A 17091-nucleotide genomic window follows, 5' to 3' on the forward strand; every position below is an offset into this window, starting at 1 on the left:
TCTCATCTCGGTGGGAAACCTCTAAACTTCACCTTGCATCCAAAGTAATATGGAAATTCAACAAATGAACACGTAATAACTTTCAAAGACTGTGGTGATATTTTGCTTGTGATCTAACAAATAAAGCTTGCCTGAAGATCAGAATGTAGGGATAAAACATTTTGTAACCATAGAGGCCAGGCCAGTGGTAGCACACACCTTTAATCTCAGCACTTGCGAGGCAGAGGCAGGTGGATCTCTGTGAGCTCAAGGCCACCCAATGCTACTTGAGATTGATCCCATCTCAAGGAAGAACAGAGCTCACACCTTCAATTCAAGCTCTTGGGACCACATACCTCTAATTCCAGCACTAGGGAGGTGGAAACAGGAAAGAGATATGGCTGAATAAAGAGAGGAATATAAGGTGGAAGGATACAGAAACTCAAGGCATTCAGTCTCAAAAATTGTAGAGACAGGATACCCCATTTGAACTGAGAATTTCATAGAGGTAAGAACTAGTGGCTGGATGCTCTGCTTTTCTAATCTTTCAGCTTTCACTCCCTAACACCTGACTCCAGTTTTCTTTATTATTAAGACCAATTAAAAATATCATAACAAAAGACCTCAACAACATGAAAATACACAGATTCTTATTATGCTGTTCTTAGCTAAATGTTTATTTTCTCTAGACTCCTAAAATAGGAATAATTCCAAAAATAGGAATACATTAAGGCCACAGCATTAAATAGTCTGAACTCTTTACATGGTGCAATAAAGCAAATTTTAGAAATCCAGGTATTGCTACATATATGCCACAATGAATGATACCTCTTAGTTAAAATCCGATGTTCACTCAGTAACTCACACACTACGTTGTTCAATAGACAATGAGTCATATTTCTCACATAATTATACTACATCTATTGTCACTGTGCTGTATGTTTGCACATATTTGAACCTGAGGATCACTTCCATATGTACATGTTATTAGACTGGGAGATTCTGATTTCCTATACAATCTATCCGTGAGTCATTACAGTGCTATATGAAACTGCAAAGGGGACAATTGGTAATAAAAGTTTATTTGGAGATTAAAAAGCTGGGAGCCTTACTTCAAAAACTTAGAACTAATATAAAAGCACACATAAAGGCTGCCATGAGTCCTTGAAGCTCCATAGGTGGCACAGGAAATGGCTGTTCATGTTGGGAACATTGTCAGCACAGAATGTGCCCGTGATATTGCCAGTGTAGAACAAGGAAGTGCCATGCCTGGAATCTAGGTGCTGTTTGAGTGATGCATAGTTTTATTAGTGTTCTCATGCCTGTGGGTGGGTGACCTAATCAATGTCACAATGGCAGCAGGTGATCCACAAACTGCCTGGGTGCCTCAATTTTCAACATTAGCAGCCTTTCCTTCTTGTATGCAAAATTGAAGAAGCAAATAAAGTTCACATCCCTACAATAAATGATGTGTAGATCTCAACAACAATTTGTAATGGCAGATTAAACAAGCACCCAAATCCTTTTCTCATTACACAATGAAACTGACAAAANAAAAAAAAAAAAAAAAAAAAAAAAAAAAAAAAAAAAAAAAAAAAAAAAAAAAAAAAAACTGGACAAAGTACTCAGAAGCAACCCTTCACTTCCTTCTATTGACTATCTTCCATGACAGGATTTTAAGGCTTCTATGATCATTCAACAAGATCAAGTAAAATAATCAAATCACTGCCCAACTTGCCATGACACCACCTAACAAAGACATTCAGGATGACTTGGAACACAGATCAGCGTGAGTGCACCGGAATTTCTCTCACTTTAAAAAAAAAAAATCACTAGCATTACCCTTAAAGTTAAAACATACAATTTTTTTCTTTTTAATTGACAGCTAGAAATATTAGCTTTGTCACCAGGACCCTAATAAAAAAGAAAATTAAGCCCAGATGGTGTGGAGAGAAAACAAATCCAAATGTAGAGATAAGAATGTGACAAACTATTGAAAAAGATAATAATTTAATGGCCAGTTATGAAGATAGGATTTTTCATTTTTCTATAATTTTAGATAATATAACATTTTTGTTTTCTTTCTTTTTAAGCAAAGATTAGCAACAGGGAATTATGGCAAGAAAAACACTATTTGAATTCAGTGTTTTCAATACAACAAAATACCGAACACAGATTAACCACTTTGGATCTCATTTATCTAACATAAATGAAGTACAGAGGGAATGACCGAAGTCTGCCAAATTGACCTAACACAACTCTCTACTGAATATTTCATCCAAACGTGAAAGAACACACCTTCTTCTCAGCAGCCTATGGGAGTTTCTCAAAAATAGTCTACACACTGAGATACATAGAAAATATCAACAAACTTAGAAAAATTGAAATAATTCGGTGTATTCCATTTGATCACAATAGAACAACACCTCTATTCCAAAGCAAAAGAAACCTCAAAAACACAAAACCTCATGGAGGTTAAATAGGTATTGAACATTGCATCACTGAAGACATCAAGAAGAAAAATAAAGACAGACTATTAAAAGAAAATGAAAACATTTTCCTCTGGGCTACTGTAAATCTTTTATTTTTAAAGTATCTGGTCTTCAACATTTTGAGGAATAGATTAATGTATCAATAAGAATTACTTGAGCAATATATATGACACATGCTCACTATTTTACCAGAGAAATCCATTCCTCAAAAAGGCAAGGCAAGTATGCAAAGTAGCCATGAGGACTGTTTATCAATATTAGTATGATCAGACTATCAAGCTCATTCGATCCTCCAGATATGTCCAAACTTCTGACATAAAATTGTGATATTTTTACCCACCAAGGTCACACTCAAGAAACAACAGCACTATCAAAACATCTTGTAATATTATGAGTATGTGTGCATTATTTTGTTTATATCACAGCTATTTTATGGTGGATACAGACCACAGGCAATGTTTAGACATGTCTATAAGCCACGCCAAGGAATACCCTACATGTTGGGTTTTCTAATTTAAAGAAAGTTTCATCTGTAATGAACAACCTCCTTTCTATAGCCTAAGCTGTCAGAGAAGTTCTGCTTCTATTCATTTGAGAAAAGTTGTTCACCTGGAATATTTCGGAAATGAATATGCTCAAAAAATATTTCCAAGAGTCTCCTTCCTAGTATTTCACATATATGTCAAAGTCTGTGCCTTCACACAAGCATTCACACAAGCAAACATACACACACACAGAGAGAGAGAGAGAGAGAGAGAGAGAGAGAGAGAGAGAGAGAGAGAGAGCACTTCCTCTCAGATAGTTCTGTGTATCACCTCTTACTCTACCCAGTATCAAGTAATAGTCACACAGTACTTTGCTGCAAAAGTACCTGGAACAAACGGTATTCACAAAACCCTTTGTGTAACCTAAAGACTTAGAATGGAAGTTCAGACAATTTGGAGAAAGTCCCCTCTCTGCTAATAACTAACCATGTAATTGAGATCAAGCACCTAAACATATAAACCTCATTTAAACACAGGTAGCTCCAAACACACAGACACACACACACAACACACACACACACAAACACACACACAATTTATAGAAGTACCACTCAATATTATTAAAGTAGTATGAGAATTAACATAGTTCATATGGTTTTGGCCAAAAACTATTCCTTCAGAAGCCCTTAATATAGGTCAGAAAATACAGAGTCTTCCCCATGACAGGGAAGACCAAGACCAGAGTTTGGAACCCCACAGCACATGTAAAAAGTGTGTGGGCATGGTGGCCACATGCAATCCCAGCATTAAAATGGCAGAGACAAGGGATCACTTAGCCAAAAAAGCTAGCTAAGACTAACCAAATCTCTGAGCTTAAGGTTTAAATTGAGAATCCCTGTGACACCTAATATCATCACTGTCTATATACATTAATATGTGCAGAACTGAATACCTGTGACTATACATACACACACAACAAACATATGCATGCAAAGGCATATTCTTTGAAGTTATACATTCCAATTATGTAAGGCTTCCAAATCACAAGTCCCAACACATGATATCACTCTGTCTCTCTACTTGCAATTCTGAGAAGGTCTCACCTTTGGCCATCCTGCTGCTGGCTTGGGGAATTTACCAAGTTTTTGCTTAGTACTTCTTCATCTCTTTATGAGAGCATGGCAACTGGTCTTCTTCATATTTAATTTCCAAATCTCACTTTAATTTGTCTCATGGATTATATTCACTATATAAAGACCCCCTCATCTGGATCCTGTGTCATGACCCAAGTCGATACTGATATTGATAGAGTTTCAGTCTTTGGGTGTAGACAGATCCCAGTTCCTGTCATTCAAATGTGCTTCAACCACTTCAACATTGTGAATGTCTTAAACAGTTCCAAATCCCTGTATCTTTCTGTGTCATTTATTTTCTGCTAATTGCTTCATTATCTTCCCTCTCCTTTTCAAACTTAAAAGGCCCCCGTCAGCAATCTTCCCATTCATTTACAGGAACCATGCAACTGGTTGTCACACTTGTACAGTTTTGACTTTCTCATTTTACTCCTCTTCAATGTTATCTTTTCATACCAACTGCCCTTGGTTGCGCATTGTTGTACAGCTATTTCCTGAGAATAGAAACAATTCCTCCTTAAGGAGAAGGCTGGGTTCCTAAAACTCAGGAAGCTATCAAAGCTTATAAGATTCTGGAGCGTAGAAATTTACATAATTCAGAAGGCCCTATTTTAAAGTTATATATGTAAAAAAACACATGCTAAGAAGAGAAGACTTTCAGTGGAGCTGTTTGCAAGTAAGAATCTGGATTTATTGATCCTTACCGATGCTGGGGCAGGCTTTTCAGTGATAAAGCTGCTTTTAAGTTATTCATGTTCTTTTAAGGAACCCTAAAACCTCAGAAGTTCACCAAGACAAACTTTGATGGAACTGTTTTTTGATCTGTCATCACTGCCCTAGGTGGGATAAGTGGGAATTGTTCCATATGTCCATAGTAGGAGTCATGCAACAGGCATATCATTTACCACTCAGGTGATATATAACTGTACCGTTCAGAATCACTTATGTCTCTTTTTCTTCCACTTTAGCCTATTAATAGCCCACTGTAGCAAAATTTTTAGAGCAAAGCAAAAATGGTAACACACACCAATATTTAGGCTTGACATCTTTCCTTTAGCCATACTACCAACTACAGCTTTGTTCATAACATAAAACAATGTGAATTTTTCTAATTAAAGACAGGAAAACAATATCAAAGAAATTAATTTCTATATATATGTGTATATATATAAAACTTCAAATGTGTAATCTTATTATTTAAACATGTAATCATTTTAAAGACTTTTAATAATGCATGTTTTGTCCTTGTTAAAATAATACATCTCTGAAATTCAGGACGTATTTTACATTTATGGCAAATCTCAATTTGGTCTAACAACATTCCAAATTCTCTATGGGCACAGGATTAACTACCACAATAGCAAATGAAGACTTCAAAGATTACTGACTGGATTCAAAACCTGAGTTCCACTTAATAAGGGTGATAATCTTAGAAAAAGTAATAATACATCTGTACCTCAGTTGCTGCCTATGAGGTAACGAGAAAATTATCAATCTCATAGGATTTTAGTTTTATTTCAGTTAGCACATTCATGGATAGAGCTACAGCATATCAGTGTTAACTGAAATAATTCAGGCACAGAAAAACAAATATCACATGATCTCATTTGTCTATTGAATTTCAAATAGCCATGCATGTAGAAGCAGAGAGTAGAACAGCAATTACCAGGGACAGAGGAATGCAGGAAGAGGTAGACACAATTGAGTGAAAGAACCTCATACAGGCAGGAGGATACTTCTGGAGCTCCTCTGCCCAGCATATTAAATACAGCAGTATACCAAACAATCCACAAGACAGTTCTCAACAAATATGATGTGATAGATACATTAATAAGCTTTAAAATCATTTCATAATATATATGCATATTCATCACACATATTTAAACATGTAGAGTGGGGCATATAGCTCAATAGTAGAAGACTTCACTTGCATATAAAGGACACAGATTCAAGTGTTAACAACATACAAACACAAAATAATTCCATGGCATAAATATATGTGTTGAAATAGGAGCGGCGGGGCTGTGTCCCCAGCACCCAGCTGCCTGCTAGCTTATGCCCAAAATAACAACACACAAACTGTATTCATTTAAACACTGCTTGGCCCATTTCTATCTAGCCTCTTCTAGGCTAATTCCCGCACCTGGACTAGCCCATTTCTAATAATGTTTGTAGCACCCCAAGGTGCGCTTACCAGGAAGATTCTAGCCTACGTCCATCCTGGGTCTGAGCTGCATGGGAGAACAGAGCCTGGTGTCTCTGCTCCAGAGAGCAGAGCTGTCGAGTCTATCTGAGGAGTCTTACCTCACTTCCTCTTCCTCCTGTTTACTCCTCCCACGTATGTTTTAACCTATCAGGGCAAGCAGTTTCTTTATTTAATTAACCAATGAAATCAACAGATTGATATATGACACTCCCACATCATATATGCAATTTTATTTATCATTACACATATTACTTTTATATTGAAACGCAGTAATGAGCTAATCAAAATCAACTGTTTGAGTAAGGATTGCCACACATCAATCTTTAAATACACATCAGTTATTGTCTTGACTCTAACTGTTATTCTACGCTGCCCTTGTATAAATTTAAAAAAAGCAAGCCTACGTTATACTTTTCTCTAAACTTTAACTTTTCTGCATATTGTCTTAAATTATGTTCAGCTTTAGTATAATGATAATGCTTTATGCTGTGAACTATTTGTCTTGTATATGTGTTTGTGTTTTTATTTAACATACAGGATTCTATACTAAAATACTAGCATTTCAACACAGAATCTTGTGTATATATGCTTTAAAAGTACTGTAAACCACTTTCTTAGACTAATTCTTAGGCTCTAAAATGCAAGTTTGAGTCCTTTAAGTATGTAAATTTTATGAAGTTCTTTAATGTGTCAAGACTCCCAGTTCCTCATTTGTAAAATAGGATTAAAAATAATGAAAGGGTAAGAGAATCAACTAAAAAATTAATGATGCAACTCGGAGAAATTTTTTTTAGCATGATGCTTCAGAAACAGTAAGAGCTCAATAAATAACCAGAGTAATTATTTGGGGTCCAACTCAAATGGCATCTCCTCCTTTCCAAAGCTTCATTTCTCCAAGTAACCAGTGAGACCACTCCCAGTACTCTGTATGTATTGCTTAATTGGAATCTTATATCATGGCTGCATTCCCTCTGTTGTTTATCTGAGCTTCCTTTCCTTCTTACACTGACTGTAGCCTGAGTCATCCTGGACTCCTCCACTTCACGTATCATTACTATAACCTCCATAAAGCTGGTGCTTAGTATTCAGCCAAGATATCCTGGTTTGTAGCATGTTGGATACAAAGGAGAAAAAGAAAAGGAACAGAAAGCAGAGAGATGAGGAGTAATGCTGGGGCAATACTAAAAAACTATAGAGGACAAAGACCTGAATTCCCCCTCTGAAATGACAGAGATTAGTGAGAAAAGAGAAGAACAAGGACACAAAGTGACTGGCATCTATTCTGCCTTCTCTTTGAGGATACACTTGAAATACATTGCTTCAGAACAACAAAGGCTCACATGAACGCAGGCATGTGTGTTTTTGTATGTGACTGGGTGTGTGCAATCATTCTCCTATACTTCATTATTCATAAGATAACCTACTGTACTTTAATGGGAACTCCCATCCAGTTAGCTCTGCTAATAGGACTCAGTTCATGGAAAGGCATAATATACAGGGAACATTTTAAAATACTTTTGTGACGAGTACTTTAAGACAGCTTAACACTTAGGTAATAGAAATTAAATCAGTTTGAATGAGCACTTTATTGGGAAGACTTAGTAGACTAATTACGAGGTGCTTTTGAGACAATGGCTATGTTAAGAGCTAAACAGAAATGTGAGTTTTATTTAAATTATATGTTTGCTGAATCCTAATTACACTTCCAAAACATGTTTTTAAAGTTTACTTAATCTTTTCTTAGTCAACATCAAATGCAGAAAACTTCAATATGTTTGGTTAATGACTAATGTTATGTGGACAAAATGTATCAATCATGCTTATACCTTTCACTGGTGTTCCCATGCCTATTTGTCTGAACTGTCAAGATTTAAATGAAATAAATAAAAAAAACAGTTCTAGAGGTCAGTTGCTGCTACCAAGAGAATGATATGAAATGAGTTTATCTGTAAATTACATGGAGGGTGATGGTACTGTGGGAACCTCACGATGGGTGCCATGACAAGATGAATAAGCAGTGATCAGGGGCATCTCCATTTTACCAGTCTCAGTGCTATCAAGCTATATTACACTGTTCACAGACAGAAGGCATGAGAGCCATCTCTATGTAAAACAGCTTTCTTGAAGTATAATATCTAACACCAAAAAAACCATATACTTTTAAATCTACATCGAGGTTAATTGTAGCCCAATAACTATCCTTAATCATTTCATAAGTGATGACAAGTGTAGTGTTATGAAAACTAATTGAAAAAACATACACTACAGCTATTCATGGGAGACCTTGAAGAGTTTGTTTTACTTTCCTATCATTACGAAATTACAGTCTATAGAGAAAACTAACATAGCAAGTAAATAGCAGTGTGATAGCATTGAACACAATGGAGATTATGCTGGAGGAACACAAAGTCATGTGTCAATGGATGGGAATAGTGTTAGAAGAAATAAGACCACTGACATAAGACGAATAGAGAATTTACCACACAAGCTATAGTTGTGAATTTAGTTTACCATAACTAAATATGCAACGCTGAAATAAGCCTGAGTCTAATTCATATTAAACTTCATATCTGATTGTAAGATTGGTAATTTTTTATTAAAATTACTTATACAATGCCATCTACACTTCTTCCAAAGGAACAGTCTAATCTCAATGACAATAGGTTCAAAGGTCAAAGTAATGGCAATAGGTTCAAGGGTCAACGCTTGATAAAATCATGACTGTCACTTTTTGGTGTTGGTAATATTTATTGTCTGTCATGTTCTGTGACAGTCTCCTTTGAGATTAAAACACTCCATCTTGCAGAGAAACTCCTTAAGAAGGTAGACAAACAGCTAAAAATAGCTTCAGGAACTCAGTAAACCACCATACACACTAGGTCCCACCCTGCCAAAGTAAATTGAAAATGCTGAGAGTTAGAACCTCTCAAAGGGAAAACAAATTGAGCTTCACAGAAGACTCTCACAGGAGAAAAGCTGCAAAGACTCTGAGACCCTGACCAGCTGCCTGGAAGAAGAAACCACCTGAGCTGCCTAGGAGAGCATTCCACCAACTGGGGTACCAGGAAAGGGTCCTGGCCACCCTATTGAGCTGCCTTCAGTTTTCCCAGCTTTTGGGAGTGGGCATGTATTCTTTCAACCATTTCTGCTCCTGTAAGTTACCCTTCACCCATATTCCTGTAAGTAACCACTCCCACATATTCCTTTAAGTAGTCATAACAAAATACATTGGTTCACCAATTGGACTTTGGTGGTATCTGTAATTTGATCTGTCATGGCTTCCCTATCTGGGGTGATTGGATGAATGTGGTTTTTTTGTTTTTTTTGTTTTTTTTTTTTTTTTTTTTTTTTTTTTTTTTTTTTTTTTTTTTTTTTTTTTTGATATTCCCAAGAAGGATTTGTCACACAATACATGCTTAATCTTGTTGAAACCTGGATTGAGACTTCCTAGGAGCAGATTATACTCTGGGCATGTCTGTGAAGGCTTTTTCAGTCACCATGACATGATGTCTTGAACCTTGTGAGTGGATTGACTCATTGGTGGATTCATAACATGACACCATCAATGGAAGGAAATGGCACCCATTTGGAGGGAATATGTCACTGAGCCATGTTCTATCCATGATCCACTCCTCCATTTCTTTCTTCCACTTCCCATCCATTAGAAGGGATAAAAGATTTCCTGTCAAATGCTTTCACACTCATAAGCTCTGCATCACTACAGGCCCACAAATATGGAGTCCATCCACCGTGTGCCAAACCTCTGAAACCAGGAACTGAAAGAAAATGTTCTATTCTTCAAATTTATTCTCAGTGAAAGAATGTCACCAATAGAACCTTTATGCATTTTAAGCCAGCAGAGGGACCAGGTCAGCAAGATGTCAGCAAGCGGCTATATTGTCCTTGACCTGTCTTATCAGATCTGCCATGTTAAGCTTTTCCTGAACTTAACTTGCAAAGTGACTGCAGAGCAGTTACCAGAGTAACTTAGATTTGATGATTATTTGCCAAGATCCATTGTGAAATATGACATGTTCCACACTGTATAAGCAAAAGTGGTCCCTGAACCAAGAAAATCTTGTTGGGGCAATCTCATTAGTTGATTAGATCAGGCCAGTCTTTGGGATAAACAGAACAGGGCCATCTCAAGGACTTCATCATCATTGCAAACTAGAGTATGCACTGGAAATCCTACTATAATATTTACTAAAAGAAAACCAACAATCTATTCTTGTAAAACTAATCCATTCCAGGATAAATAGCTACTCATTTTGACACATGATTCCTGGCTGTTACTAAAGCAGTAGTAAAGAATGATTAACCAAATAGTCACTATCATTCTATGAGAAGTTGGTAAAATAAAAACGCTTCCTAACTTTTATAGGAAACTGCAACTTTCTCTATGATGTTTTTAAATAGATCTCATAAATATTTTTCACTATCAATGGGCATTGCACTGAAATATTTCCCTTTCTTTCAAAAAACTGACACTAAAACAATATAGAAAACTACATGACAGGTTCAGACTTCCCACAGAGAATGATTAAAGACTTAACCATGTTTACCCCAAGAGGACATGAAAACCTGGACTCATTTAATGAAATATGCAGTGTCTGTTGTAAAACAAACCCCAGTGGACATTTACTACTTTTTTCGTAACATCACAAAGTCTCCAATATCTGGCAATGGGATGGTGGCTGAGAATCTAATTAGCACTTGCTCCGCTTTGGAGGACCTGCGTTTGGTTCCTGACACCAATATCAGGTGGTTGAAACGCGCCTATAACTCCAGCTACACAGGATCTGACGCCTCTTCTGACCGACTGAGACACCATCACATAGCTGCACAGCACCCAGAAAAATATGTGCAGACATATAATAAATAAAGGTAAAATTAAAAGTCTCTATTATCTTCATTCATCTTGCTTCCTTCTCGTCATGTACATAACAAAACATCTGCATAAGGCCAGGCTCCTATTTCATATATGTATGGAGCTGCGCTGTACCAACACAATATAATGCAAGAGGCACGTGTTTCAATTTTCTAATAAACATGTGAACATTAAAATATAGCAATACTTTAACTTTGATATGACTAAATATTGATAGTTTCACCAATCACGTTTAAGAAAACTGAGCTTAAAAGTTATGAGCTGTCTCTGGAATCCTGGATGAATTGGATTCACTGAGACAGACAAGCTCAGGTTACTCATTTGCTATCCACAAGTAACTAATGGCTCCATACAAGATAGCAAGTACCTGAGTCTTGAACAAGTAATTGCTATATTTTATTTTATGAGCATAAATGTTTGCCTGCTTATATGTACATACAGAATGTATGTGTCTAGCACCTGTAGGGACCAGAATATGTCATTGGATCCCCTAAGGCTGGAATTACAGATGATTATGTCACCAGTTGATGCCGAGACCTGAACAAAGGCCCTCTACAAGAGTAGCACATGTTCTTAACAACTGGGCCAGCTTTCCAGTCATTATAATTAACCAGTTAATATTTAGGCATTTAAGGTGTAGAAAAATGCTTTCTTTGAGTTCTTAATGATTCTTAGCCAATGGCCTTTATTCCACAAAGAAACAATTCAGGAAGTAAACTCATCTTTTGATTTTGGGAATAAATAGAAGTCTTGAGGTAATCACACTGACCAGAAAAGTCACTTAGACGGAAGCCTACAGACTATTTCAGTTCCCTTAACTAGGAATAAGTAGTATCATCCCCACCATCTGGATTCAGTTAACATGCTTCCACTCCTTTCAATCATATTAATTTTTGTGGCATTACTCTTATTCTACCCCTAACAATGTTCCTTCCTTTTCTGGCTTCCTGTCAGAATCCTCAGAATAAAAATGTTCTTGTTCTGTTTCTTTGCTCTGCTCTACCTAAATCTGTCTCATCTTTTGTGATGGTTAGTGTTAAATGTCAACTTGTCAAAACAAAGGAGAAAAAGAGGAAGAAAAACACGGAAAATAATGGCTAACAAAAGGCTTCCTGGGAAAAGATTGAGAAACGCGAACCACACAGCACTAGTTGCACAGACTATACATCTTTTGTTACACAGGGCTAAAGGAATTCAGTCGCTGTGATAAATATAAAAGGTGAATCGTAATTTATTTCAAAATATCCAAAACACCCAAATTGTCATGCTCAGGAACTAATCTTATCAGTTTTACTGATACAATAAGAATACTGATATTCAGTAAAGAATATCCTGCTTTTAATATTTTTAGAAGACAAAAATGAGTAAAATTATTCCCTCTAGTATAAACATGAAGATTAGCAATTCTGTAAAGCAGTATGTTATATAGAGTATGTTGCACACACACACACAAAAATTAGCTCTCCCTTGAACATTCTACTGTTTTTAGATACTGATCTATAAATTCACACTGATATTTAACTTCCCTAAAGGTACTTTCACATTTTAGGATTATGTACACTACCTTTCTCTGTAAACTACTGTGTGGAAAACAAGAAGAAAACAAAATTTGGACATATGCACATTGCAATTTTTATGTCAAATAGAAAAACATTATATATGGAATAGAATAAGATTTTAAACTTTAGAAAAATGGTCCCATTTTCCTTAACTATACAACACTTCCATTTTCTCAGTGCAGCTTTTTTTTTGTCACTTGTGAAATTTCAAGGTGACTTTTACAGAAGTTACCGTCTTGAAGGATAAACCTGATGACATGATTTGCCACTTTACTCTTCTACAAAACCAAGAAAATTAAAAAAATATTTTACTTTGCAATGCCTGTATTAATCTTTCTCTAAAGTACCTTTCGCAAATCTGAAATTTGAAGTGTTGACAACTTTTTGCTTCAGTATTAGAAACTGTTTTACAAATGTAATGAAGAATGTTTTTTTTGAAAAAAATTCCACCTCCTCCCCACCTCCCATTTCCCTCCTCCCCCCCTTCTTTTCCCCCTCCCTCTCCAAATGGGGAGAAAAAAGTGAGAAAGGGAGGATTGGGAGAGCTTGGGGGAATGGGATGTTGGGATAAAGGTAGGGTGGATATGGGAGCAGGGAAGTATATACCCTATTAAGGGAGCCATCTTAGGGTTGGCAAGAGACTTGACTCTAGAGGGGCTCCCAGGTGTTCAGGGAGATGTCCCCAGTTAGTTCCTTGGGCAGCTGAGAAGAGGGAACCTGAAATGGCCCTATCCTATAGCCATACTGATGAATATCTTGCATATCACCATAGAACCATCATCTGGCGATGGATGGAGATAGAGACAGACACACACATTGGAGCACTGGACTGAGCTCCCAAGGTCCAAATGAGGATCAGAAGGAGGGAGAACATGAGCAAGGAAGTCAGGACCTCGAGAGGTGCACCCACCCACTGAGACAGTGGGGCTGACTTATTGGGAGCTCACCAAGGCCAGATAAACTGGGACTGAAAAAGCATGGGGTAATTAAGTATGTTAATAAAAACATAAAAAAACTGGGGGGGGGGTCATTAATTCACAAAGTTGAACCTTCTAATACAAGATTGTGAATTGTTACACTTTAACATTTAAATATTTGAAAAACATTTAAATTTTTGTGCAAGAGCCCAGGCATCTATCTATTTTAATATATCTATGCATGTAAATTCTATGTTTTACTAAACATTTTAATCTGCCTCATTCATTAGAAAAGAATATAGGCTACGTTTGTTAAGCTTCGGGTTCCATAAAGAAAAAGTGCTTCTAAGACCTAGAAGATGGGTGCTGATTTGTTTTCATAGTGAGAAGTGATTTTATGGATCAGAGAAAGAAAATAAACAATGAGTAAAGGGGGAAAATGCCTATACACAGGCACACAGACAAAACATACATGACCCTATTGTACAACAACCAAATCACATGGGTAACATGCTCCTATTTACCATACATATTTATCCTTTAGATGTCTTATAACAAAAAGAATGAAAAACAGAAAACATGCTCTATATGTCATAGTATATAGTATACTTCATTAAAAAATTTATTTTCTTTCAAACTCCTCAAAATGAACAAAATGAAAGAGTATCAAATGAATTAAAATACTTATATAGGGTATAAATATGAAACATTTTCCTTTTGTCTAATTTATGCAAAGATTGTTTAAACTGTAACAAAATATCTCAAGTATATATAAAAAGAACAAGATTTGATAGGAAAATAACATAATATTTTAAAAGTATATATCCTCTCACATGACTCTACCCCTAAATATAGATACAGGCAATTTTAGGACAATGAGAGAAGAATTAGTTCTCCTCCAAAATAAAGCCCCTAATTGGCTATTCAATACCAAGTTGTCAGCCCTGAAGTCAGATATAAAAAACACCACTAAATGAACTTGAAAGGTAGTATTTGTGTGTGTATAGATGCATATTCACATATAAATGCATATATAGAAAGATTTGCATATATAAAATATTTAAAGAAAGGAGGGTCATAGATTAGAAGAGGATGCGGGTGGGCAGATGGAGGATTTGGAATGAGGAATGAGAAGGGGAGGAATGATATAATTATATTTTAATTAAAAATATAATGAAAAATATATATAATTATATAACTACTCCCTTTCCATTTTCCCCTTTTAAAACTTCTCTGCCCACCCTAGCTTCCTCTTTTCCTTTATTTATTTTTACATATGTATATGTACTAATAAATTTTTAAATATATATGCTAATAAACACATACATATAAAATTTAAAAAGTGAATTTTCCTTATACAAGGGAGCACCTCATTTTCAGATTCTTCAGAAAAACAAATGCATATAAATGAATGTTCTCAAATTTAGATTGTAATATTGAAAACTGTTCTGAAATTCAGCAATATAAATTTAATATCAGGTGATGTTACAGTTTCTATGAAAATATATTGACTCATAAAAGTTAGGTAGAAGAGCCATGAGAAAACAGTTATCAGAATTAAGAATGAGATTATTACTTCTGAAAAAAATCTGTTTGTCTTTAACACTGGTGCAATTTCACCTCAACATTTAAAAAGAATCTAAGAATAAGCAGGCATAGACACGCAAGCCTGCAGTCCCAGTACTTGGGAGATGAAGACAGGATATTCTGAATCAAAATATGGAGTTGCAGTCAGTCTAGGCTACATGAGACTCTATCTCAAAAATAAACTCAAAGAATTTAAACACATTACTTCAAGAATAATTCATACAAAATATAGCTTATTGTTACCTGCCAGGCAGCCAATGAACGATAGCAGGATCAACTGTTTCCATGACAACATCATCTTTAATTGCCAAAAGCAAGAGTAACTCTTGTCTAGTCTCTGATGAATAGAATGCTTTGTCTTCAGGTAAATCCTTTATTCTGCAAAATATATGTAAAAGAATTTAGACTTTTAAAACCCAGTTTCTCTTAAGGAGAGATTTTCTTTAAACCTTGTATCATTCACAAAAATTCACATCCTCAGATAAAGCAAATCTTTTTCTCTTATTCAAAATGAGGAATGCTAGAAATGTCAACACTTAAACACAATATGTAACTGACAGGTAGATGCAAGAAACTCAGCAGTGATAAAATATTAACTATTAACACACTAAATTTTAAAGCTTTTGTTAGATAATTGCAGCAAATAAAACATTACCCTGAATTCCAATTTCTTTCATTTTATCTAATGGTAATATTTTAGTAATACTAAAGAAAATAAAGAAGCAGATATATTCAAGCAAGGATTGTCCCAATTTCTAAATCCATAAATAGCCATACAAATAAACACAAAGTATTGTCAAAGTCCATTTTAAAGTAAATTTTTGTTGTCAGAGACAAGATAGAAAGTTCCCTCATTATATGTGTGTAAATTATACATATATATGTATATATATATATATATATATATATATATGTTTGTGTGCCACAAAACATATGGAGAAAGCTAATTAATCCGATTGTTCAGTCAGAGAGTTTTGTACACTCTACCACACTTTGGCCTTCTTGAACTGGTATGTACTTATGGAGAAGTAATTATCTGAAAGCCCTGTGTTAATTTTGAGAGGCCCTGTAAAACTAAGATGCCTGCTTAATGATTAATAAGTAATATACCCACACCTAAAATCAGACAACTTTCTACCAAGGAATGCAGAATTTCAGCTTGTCCCAAGCAGCAGAAGGGATTGATGTAGGAGGTCCTTCTGTCTATGTGTTGCTTTCATTGGTTGAATAGAGTAACTGCCTTGGCCTTTTGATAGGGCAGAACATAGGAAGGTAGAGTTGAAAGAACTGAATTCTGGGAGAAAGAAAGCAGAGTAAGAGAGAGAACCGCCATGGAGCTGCCAGAATCAGACATGCTAAATCTTTCTCGGTAAGCCACGACCTCATGGTGAACACAAATTATTAAAAATGGGTTAAATCAAGATGTGAGAGTTAGCCAATAAGAGGCTAGAGATAATGGGTCAGGCATTGATTTAATTAATACAATTTCTGTGTGTCTATGCAAGCTACCAAGAGAGAAAAGCAACCTGTTGTCCTACTGTTTTAATTTACATATGAATGCACCCCTATAGGCTTATATATTTGACTACTTTGTCCTAAGTGTACCAGTTTGAGGAAGATTAGGATATTTGGTCTTGTAAGAAGTGTGACACTTGGGGCAGGCTTTGTGCTCTTTCTGTCTTCTGATTGTTGGGCTGAGCTCTCAGCTGCTATTCTATCTCCTTGCCAGATGTCTGCCATTATGGACACTAACTCTCCAAAATCATCAGCCCAATTAAACTCTTTCATAATTTGCCTTGGTCATGGAGTTTGATAACAGTAATAGAAAGGTAACTAATACTC

General features: G+C 35.8%; 1 protein-coding gene across 1 annotated transcript in view; it reads right to left on the minus strand.

Annotated features, from left to right (window-relative positions):
* Cntn3 (contactin 3) overlaps positions 1-17091 on the minus strand; it is a 386288-nt gene that overhangs the window by 285076 nt on the left and 84121 nt on the right. Inside the window, exon 2 of the mRNA XM_050149360.1 lies at positions 15493-15627. Coding sequence (XP_050005317.1) covers positions 15493-15547 — 55 coding nt within the window. The 5' untranslated portion in view covers positions 15548-15627. The remainder of the gene's footprint in view (positions 1-15492; positions 15628-17091) is intronic.

Source organism: Alexandromys fortis, unplaced genomic scaffold, assembly GCF_014885135.2.
Source record: "Alexandromys fortis isolate MF-2015 unplaced genomic scaffold, M_Fortis_MF-2015_v1.1 scaffold_48, whole genome shotgun sequence".
NCBI classification, from domain to species: domain Eukaryota; kingdom Metazoa; phylum Chordata; class Mammalia; order Rodentia; family Cricetidae; genus Alexandromys; species Alexandromys fortis.